This window comes from Acomys russatus, chromosome 18, assembly GCF_903995435.1.
Source record: "Acomys russatus chromosome 18, mAcoRus1.1, whole genome shotgun sequence".
NCBI classification, from domain to species: domain Eukaryota; kingdom Metazoa; phylum Chordata; class Mammalia; order Rodentia; family Muridae; genus Acomys; species Acomys russatus.
This window is the reverse complement of record NC_067154.1, coordinates 21108776-21117707: the sequence shown is the minus strand read 5'-3', so window position 1 is coordinate 21117707 and position 8932 is coordinate 21108776. Positions and strand designations below refer to the sequence as shown.

At 37.9% G+C, this 8932-nt stretch overlaps 1 protein-coding gene across 1 annotated transcript in view; it reads left to right on the top strand.

Moving 5' to 3' along the window:
• Positions 1 to 554: 554 nt before the first annotated feature.
• The window catches only part of Akap11 (A-kinase anchoring protein 11), a 33775-nt gene continuing 25397 nt past the window's right edge, over positions 555 to 8932 (top strand). Inside the window, exons 1-2 of the mRNA XM_051160607.1 lie at positions 555 to 676; positions 4119 to 4235. Coding sequence (XP_051016564.1) covers positions 617 to 676; positions 4119 to 4235 — 177 coding nt within the window. The 5' untranslated portion in view covers positions 555 to 616. The remainder of the gene's footprint in view (positions 677 to 4118; positions 4236 to 8932) is intronic.

The following is an 8932-nucleotide window of genomic DNA, read 5'->3' as shown; positions in this document are numbered from 1 at the left end:
TTAAAATTCTGGGGAGAGGACTAGTTACTGGTATACTCTTAAACTTTCAAATAAGGATTTTGGTTTTGTTCATCTGTAATTTTTTAATATATGTACAAACTTCAAATTCTCATTGTGTAATTTTAACACCTTCCGTTGAAGGTGTAATAATGCCTGTAGCATTTAGTGTTGCTTCAGGGTAAACGAGTGACTCTGGGCTATGGAAATGAATTATTTTTGTGACAGTATCCAAATTTATAAATCTTTTCCTAACAATCTTTGTTGAGATTTTGCATTTAAGAGGGGCAGTGTGATTGAATGTAATAGCAAACTATAATTGTGAGTCTAAAATTATTTCATAATACTTTTATATCTCATTAAAGTGTCCATATTCTCCTATTTTTCATGCCCCTACATACACCTACATATACACATTATATGGTTGTTAAATAAGCCTTTAGGTCTCAGTATTGATGTTCATATTTGTCTTTAAATGCCTACATATGAAGAAATTACTTAGTGTTAAATGCTTGCTTGAATCACAAATATGAGTAAATAAGTTGTTTTCTTCTATATACCTCTTTTAGGTTTTTTCTGGATTTACTCTCCAGTGATTGCATGCTGCAGTACTGCAGTTATGGCGGCTTTCCAGCCTTTCAGGAGTAATCACGTAAAAAGTAAAGCATCTGTCCGAAAAGTAAGTCCATTGGATTAGGTTCCTTTCAGTGGAACTTTAAAATAATGTGGGTTTTGTTGTTGTTTTGTTTTTAGAGTTTTTGTTAGTATTCAGGCTATAACTACAAATGTGAATGTGTACAAAAGTAGTGATATGAAGTCACGATTGCGATGATTTTAGTTCCTAAAACCTTGCACATTTCCTCCCCATTTCTTCACAGATCTTTTCCATCTGCTTTTTTTTTTTCAGTAAGCTATCTTACACACCTTTACCATTACCTTAATGGTATATAAGAAATACTAAATACTCATTTATTCAGCATAATGAATTTGCTTATTATATGTCAGGACTACTAGTGAGAAAATGACAAATTGCTTTTCTTGTGTGTATGGTGCTGTGGATTGAACCCAAGGTGGAGCACGTGGTAGGTAAATTGCTATACCACTGAGCTCACACCCTCTTCCTGCCTTTTAACTTCCTTTGATAAAATGTCTCAGTGCATTAACTAGGCTGGCTTTGAAGTAGCTTTGAATCCCGGACAGGCCTTGAGCTCGTCCTTGCTCCTACATTATCCTCCCAAGTAGCCAGGATTACAAGCCTGTACTAACAGCCTGGGTCATTCGTTCTTCAGTCTCTTCATGTTATTGCTGACCTTGCCTGTGAAGACCATCTTTGAGTTTCATGAAGGTGTTTTCTTTGTTTTTCTATTCTGTTTTGATAACTCTTCTCTTTTGACAATGCGCATAAAGGGAGAAGATAAGCCAGGTGTGGTTGGAGCACACCTTTACTCCCAGCACTCAGGGAGGCAGAGGCAGGTGGGTCTCAGTGAGTTTGAGGCCAGCCTGGTTTACAAAGTGAGTCCAGGTCAGCCAAGGACTACGAGAGAAACCCTGTCTCAAAAAACCAAAAACAACAACAACAACACAAAACCAAAAGAGAGAGATCATTCATCTAAGGTGGATGAGGATGGGTAAAGGCCTTTTAATTAGCAGTTGTCAGCTTTATGACCTTTATGACCTTTATGACTTGTATAATAGTCAATTCCTATGGTGGCAAGTACATTATTTACCCTTACCCATTTATTGTTTTTTTGAATTCCTCTGGACTCACAGGTTTTTGTAATTCTTACAGAGTTTTATTTGTAGTTATTTCTGCCTAGAAACACAATTTGGTCTAAAGTATCATGAGTTTATATTGGTAGTTCAATTTCATATTCATATATTTTCCTTCTCAAGGAATTAGAGTGAAAGCTTCTGTTAATAAAGACAAAACTATAAATATTGGGTGTGTTAAAGTCTGCTGAATAGTTGGGGAAAAAACTCAGATCAATGAGCAGCTCATATTTTCTACTTGGGTTCACCTTCCTATACCCATTCTCTTCTCTGCTTACACCTCCATGGTCCCAAAGTACGATGTGTAAAATGCCCATTGGTCCTTGTTTTATATGCTGGTGTGATTACTGCTTCTAAGAAAACCATTTGTCTGTAACTTCACCTGACATGTAGTCTGATAAATCCCGCCCCTCCCCCCAAATTGTCTCAAGTACAACCTTGAAACTTTATTCCTTATCTAGAGTCTACTCAAAGTTTTTTGCATACTACATTGAGTATTTTGATTATCTCATTTTAGGCCGTTCCAGTGGTCTAGATTCTATTCTTACAACATATCTTTGGAAAAATTGAGCTAGTTATACTGTAGAACATCCGAAGTTGGTTTTCACTATAGTTCTGTTCATCAGGAACACCTCAAAGGTTTTGTTTTCTTCATTGCAGTTTGTCAGGTCAGGAGAAGCGTATTGTCTGTGTCTTGAGGAAGTGGTCAGGGTTGTAACCATCTGCTGTCTCCAATATAAATGCAAAGTACTTTGATTAAGTACTTACTAAGGACTATGTGATGATAGGTTGAGAAATGTGAGTAGACTGTCTTCCAATAGCTTTTTTAACCCAGTAGATTAGGATACATTGGTAATTTTTTTCAAATCAGTAATTATGTTGAGAGTTACAAAGAGAATTTTCTAATGGAATCAGTTTGTTCATATTTGCCAACTGTAATAATAAGAAAAGAAGAGAATCGTATGATTGAATTTAGGGGTTACAGTACATTACCATTTCTGTTTTTTTGATGCCCTGATTATTCTAGATTTAGCCAGTGGAGATTCATGGATAATATAATGACTTCTGTGTTCTTTTGAAATTGCCAATTAGTCTTTGAGCACTCCCTGTGTGCTGGCAGTTAGATGGTACAGCCTCTTTTGTATGGTTCTCTGTCCAGGATCGGGAACCAGACAGTTTTCTGAGGAGCCCTGGTTCTTTTAATTGATGATTGGTATTTAGAAACCCAAATCTGCACATGGGATCTTCTCATTGCTACTTGGGGGTTATTGCTTTTAAGACTCTTCTGTGGAAGAAGTAATATTAGAAATTTAACATTTTATACTTTTTTGCATTTTTAAATATTTTACGTTATGGATTTGCATTAAGTGATTTTTTTTATAGTTAGCAACTTTTTGTTGACGTCATGTAAAATGTGAGGAGATAAATTGAATGGAATATAGTGTCCATGATTTTGTTCAGTGGGTAGAAAAGATAGACATATGAGCACTGTAATCATAATATGCTATAATATAGATCAAATGACCTTTATCCTCAAACGGTACAGGAGAAAATTAGACTAAAGGGTGTAGAAAATCTTCAGTCTTGGTGTGGCTAGGGTTTCTGTAGGGTAGAGTTGTGGAGTTGGGCATCCCCATAGGCTAGAAGAACAGGTCACATAGTAGAAGAGGAATAGGGAGTCAGTGTGAAGTTAGTGCTACCTTTCTGTCTGACTGTAATGCTCACTATTTTCTCAGTCTACTTTGCATTTATGACAACTTCCTTTCCCAGACTTGGAATCTGGTACCTTATTTTCATTATAAAGCTGCTTTTTAGTTACTGTCTTTTCTCTTTGTCTCTTAAAGGAAGAATGATTGATGCTAATGCGCCTTTTTCTAGCTCCTACACCATCTCACTCATTATATGAATTGTTTCTGTTCTGCTAGTTTGTTAATTTTAGTGTAAGGCAGTGGTTCTCTACCTGTGGGTCATGACCCCTTTCGTGGGGGGGGGTCACATATCCAATACCCTGCATATCATAGATTTATATTACAATTCATAACAGTAGCAAAATCACAGTTACAAAGTGCCAATGAAATAATCTTCTGGTTGGGGCCACCACAACGTGAGGAACTATATTAAAGGGTCATGGCATTAGGAAGGTTGAGAACCACTGGTATGAAAAGTAAGTGTAAATAAATCTGGAGCGTAAGGTCTGTATTGTTATCTAGTAACTTGACTTTTCTTCTCAGCTGAATAGAGCTAAGCAAATAGTGTAAAAATATTAGTTGGAGAATGAGTAACTGGAAAACTCAAATGTCTGCAAGCTCTCTTGTCCTAGAATTAAATTGTTTTATGTATTTATTCCTCAGAGCTTCAGTGAAGATGTGTTCCAGTCTGTAAAGTCTTTACTGCAGAGTGAGAAGGAGCTATGCAGTGTATCAGGAGGAGAGTGCTTAAACCAGGATGAACATGCCCACTTAACTGAGGTTTGGCATACGACTTTCTGAACTCTTTTGCAAATAAGCACAGTATATTTTCATGTACCTTTTTAGGACTGCCTGGTCTATTTAAAAAGCTGTACATAATACTAATACAGGTACTTGGAGACAGTTGGTTTTCTTTCAGGGTGTGACCTGGTAGGTTGACTGTACTCCGAGGCAGATCTCATACCCAATAGTATTTGGGTAACACAAATTGGGCATGAGTCTTTTTTTTTTTTTTTAAATAGAAAACACAAAGTTGGGTGGGTAAGAGGTTGGGAGTGAATCTGAGATAAGTTGGGGAAGGTGAATATGATCAAAATACATTGTGTAAAATTCTTTTTTTTTAATTTTTAAAATTTATTATTTATTTATTTACTTACTTACTTTACATTCCTGCTCTTCCTCCCTCTCCCTCATCCCCACTCCCATAGTCCTCAGAAAAGGGGAGCCTCCGTTCCCACCCACTCCAGCTCAAGTCACATCTGGACTGTACCTGTCCTCTTCTCCTGGGGCTTGGCATGGCAGTCCCACCAGGGGGCAGTGATCAAAAAACTGGCATCAGAGTCCATGTCAGAGATAGGCCCCATTCCCCTTACTAGAGGAGCCACATGAAGCCTGAGCTGCCCATTGGCTACATCTGTGTAGGGGGCCTAGGTCCAGTCCATGCATGGTCCTTGGTTGGTGCTTCAGACTCACAGGCCCTTCTGGGCCCTGGTTGGTTGGCTCTGGTGGTCTTGTGGAGCTCCTGTCACCTCCAGGTACTTTTCTCCTTCCTCCCACTTTTCTGTAAGACTTCTGTGCATCACGCAGTGTTTGGCTCTGAGTCTCAGCATCTGTGTCAAACCGCTGCTGCTAGAATGGGCAGCCTTGTCTTGTCCCTGATTTTAGTGGAATTGCTTTGGATTTCTCTCCATTTAGTTTGATGTTGACTATGGACTTGCCGTATATAGCCTTTATTAGGTTTTGGTATAAGCCTAGACCCTGATCTCTGCAAGACTTTCATCATAAAGAGTTGTTGGATTTTGTCATCTAATGAGATGATCATGTGATTTTTTTTCTTTCAAGTTTGTTTATATAGTGAATTACATGGATGGATTTTCATATGTTGAGCCATCTCTGCATCCCTGTGATGAAGCCTCCTTGATCATGGTGAATGATGTTTTTGATGTGTTCTTGGATTCAGCTTGTGAATATTTTATTGAGTATCTGAATCAATGTACATGAGTGAAATTGGTTTGAAATTCTCTTTCTTTGTTGAATGTTTCTGTGGTGTAGGTATCAGGGTGACTGTAGCTCCACAGAATGAGTTTGGCAAAGTTTCTTCTGTTTCTATTTCATGGAATAGTTTGAGGAATATTGGTATTAGCTCTTCTTTGAAAGTCTGATAGAACTCTGCACTAAAACCATTTGTCCCAGGGTTTTTTGGGGGGAGGCTTTTGATGACTGCTATTTCCTTAGGGGATATAGGAATATTTAAACTATTTACCTGATCTTGATTCAGCTTTGGTAAGTGAGCGTTTTCAAGAAAATCATCCATTTCCTTTAGATTTTCCAATTTTGTGGAATACAGGGTGTTGAAGACCTAATTTTTTTTTTTTTGGATTTCTTCAGTGTCTGGTTTTATGTCCTACTTTTCATTTCTGATTTTGTTAATTTGGATACCCTCCCTCTGCCTTTTAATTAGTTTGGCTAAGGGTTTGTCTATCTTGTTGATTTACTCAAAGAACCAGCTCTGGGTTTTGTTGAGTCTCTGTTTCTAATTTGTTGATTTCAGCCCTGAGTTCCTGTCATCTACTCCTCTTTGGTATGCTTGCTTCTTTTTGTTCTAGAGCTTTCAGGTGTGCTGTTAAGTTGCTAGTATTGGATCTCTCCATTTTCTTTATGAAGCGCTTAGTGCTATGAACTTTCCTCTTAGCACTGCTTTCATTGTGTCCCATAGATTTGGATATGTTGTGCCTTAATTTTCATTGAATTCTAGAGAGCCTTTATTTTCTTTCTTTATTTCATCACTGACCCAGTGATCATTGAATAGAGAGTTGTTCAGTTTCCATGAGTTTGTAGGCTTTCTGTTGTTTCTGTTGTTGCTGAGTTCCAGCTTTAATCCATTTTGGTCTGATGAGATACAAGGGGTTATTTCAATCATCTTGTATCTGTTGAGGCTTGTCCTGTGACCGAGTATATGGTCGATTTAGGAGAAGGTTCTTTGAGAAGAAGGTATATTCTTTTGTGTTTGGGTGAAATGTTCTGTAGATATCTGTTAGGTCCATTTGGTTCATGAGGTTTGTTAGTTTCATTATTTCTCTGTTTAGTTTCTGTCTCAGTGATCTGTCCATTGGTAAGAGCAGGTTTGAAGTCTCCCACTATTAATGTGTGGGGTTTGATGTGTGATTTAAGCTTTAGTAATGTTTCTTTGATGAATATGGGTGCCTTTGCATTTGGGGCATAGATGTTCAGGATTGAAACATCATCTTGGTGGATTTTTCCTTTGATGAGTATGATGTGTCCTTCCTCATCTCTTTTGATTAATTTTGGTTGAAAGTCTGTTTTATTAGATACTAGAATGGCTACTCCAGCTTGTTTCTTGGGTCTGTTTGCTTGGAGAACCCTTTTCCAGCCCTTTATCCTGAGGTAATGTCTATCTTTATTGCTGAAGTGTGCTTCTTTTTCGTAGCAGAATGATGGGTCCTGTTTTTGCATCCATTCTGTTAGCCTGTGTCTTTTTATTGGGGAGTTGAGGCCATTGATGTTGAGCAATATTCATGATCATTCGTTGTTAGTGCCTGTTATTTTGATGGTGGTGGTAGTAGAATATTATGTGTGTAAGTTTCCTTTCCTTTGGCTTTGAGGATGTGGGATTTATTTCCTTTGTATTCTTGGGTGTAGTTAGCCTCCTTGGGTTGGAGTTTTCTTTCTAGTATCTTCTGTTGGCTGATTTGTAGATAGGTAGTGTTTAAACTCAGTTTTGTCATGGAATATCTTGTTTTCTCCATCTATGATGATTGAAAGTTTTGCAGGGTATAGTAGTCTGGGCTGACATCTGTGGTGTCTTAAGGCCTGGATATCTGCCCAGGCCTTTCTGGTTTTCATAGTCTCTGTTGAGAAGTCAGGTGTAATTCTGATAGGTTTGCCTTTATATGTGACTTATCCTTTTTCTCTTGCAGCTTTCAATATTCTTCCTTTGTTCTGTACATTTAATGTTTAGATTTTTATGTGATGGGAGGATTTCCTTTTCCAGTCCAATCTATTTGGTGTTCTGTAAGCTTCTTGTATGTTTATAGGCATCTCTTTCTTTAGGTTGGGAAAGTTTTCTCTTATGATTTTGTTGAAAAATTTTCTGGGCCTTGGAGCTGGGAGTCTTTTTCTATTCCTGTTATTATTAGGTTTGGTCATTTCATAGTGTTCCAGTTTTCTTGGATGCTTTGTGCCAGGAACTTTTTAGATTTAACATTTTCTTTGACTGATGTGATTTCTTCAGTCATATCTTCTACACCTGAGAGTCTCTCTTCCATCTCTTACGTTTTGTTGGTGTTGCTGGTGTCTGTGGTTCCTGTTCTCTGCCCTGGTTTCCATCTCCAGGACTGCCTCACGTTGTATTTTCTTTATTGCTTCTGTTTCGATTTTTAGGTCTTGACCAGTTTTAGTCTTTTCTTTCTCCCATTTGCTTGTATTTTCCTGCATTTCTTTATGAGATTTATTTAAGTCTTTTATCTGTTTGAATGTATTTTCCTGTATTTTTTAAGGGGTTTATTTCCCTCCTTTAAGGCCTCTATCATTTTCATAACCTCAGATTTATGCTCGTTTTCTTGCGCGTCAGGTGTGACAGTATCTTCAGGACTTGCTGTGGTAGGATAGCTGGTTTCTGGTGTTGTCATATTGACCCGACCTCTAGCCATCTGGTTGTCTTTGGTGTTAGCAGGCCTGGTGGTCCCACTGCTGACTCACTGCTGTCTGTGTCCTAGGTGGGTCAGGTAGATAGAATCAGTAGTGGAGAGGAATCTAAGCTGGATGTTGCTTGGGCCACACACAGGTCTCCTCAGGGTGGAGGATGATGGGGGTTGGGTTCTGAGTACAGCTCACCTCTGTTGGCTCTCTGCTATCTGCTAGATTTCCTGGCTCTCTGCTGTCTCTGTCCCAGGTGGGTAAGGCAGATAGAGTCAGCAACAGAGAGGGCTCTAAGCTGGATGTTGATTGGGTCACACAAAGGCCTCCTTGGGATGGAGCTGAAATTCTTAAATAATTAATAATATGTTATTTAAAAAGTATCTATTTTAAATAGTAGTAGTATCATTGGCCAACTTTTAATATCAGCCTGTTTATAAGTGCACAGTTGTTACTGGCCTCTCAGTGGGCAGGTAGGAACTTAGTTAGTGGCTGCTACTTTAATATTCAGTTTCTTTTATCCTGAAACATTAAAAAAATGCACTTGTTTTATGTAGTCATTTTTAAGTCCTTTTCTTAACTGTCTCAGTGCTTTGATTTAAAGTATAAAGTGGTAAGTTTATCTTTGGAGTTAAGATACATACATATACACACACATATATAATATGTCACCTATTTCTCTGCAACAGCCTTTGTTTCTCATCTTCATTTGAATTTATTGTTATTAAAAGGAATGATATTTTTAAAGCATCTGTATTCCATTATTACATTTATTTTACAAGTTAAGGATATGATATTGGGGGCTGAGAGTGTACTTTTAA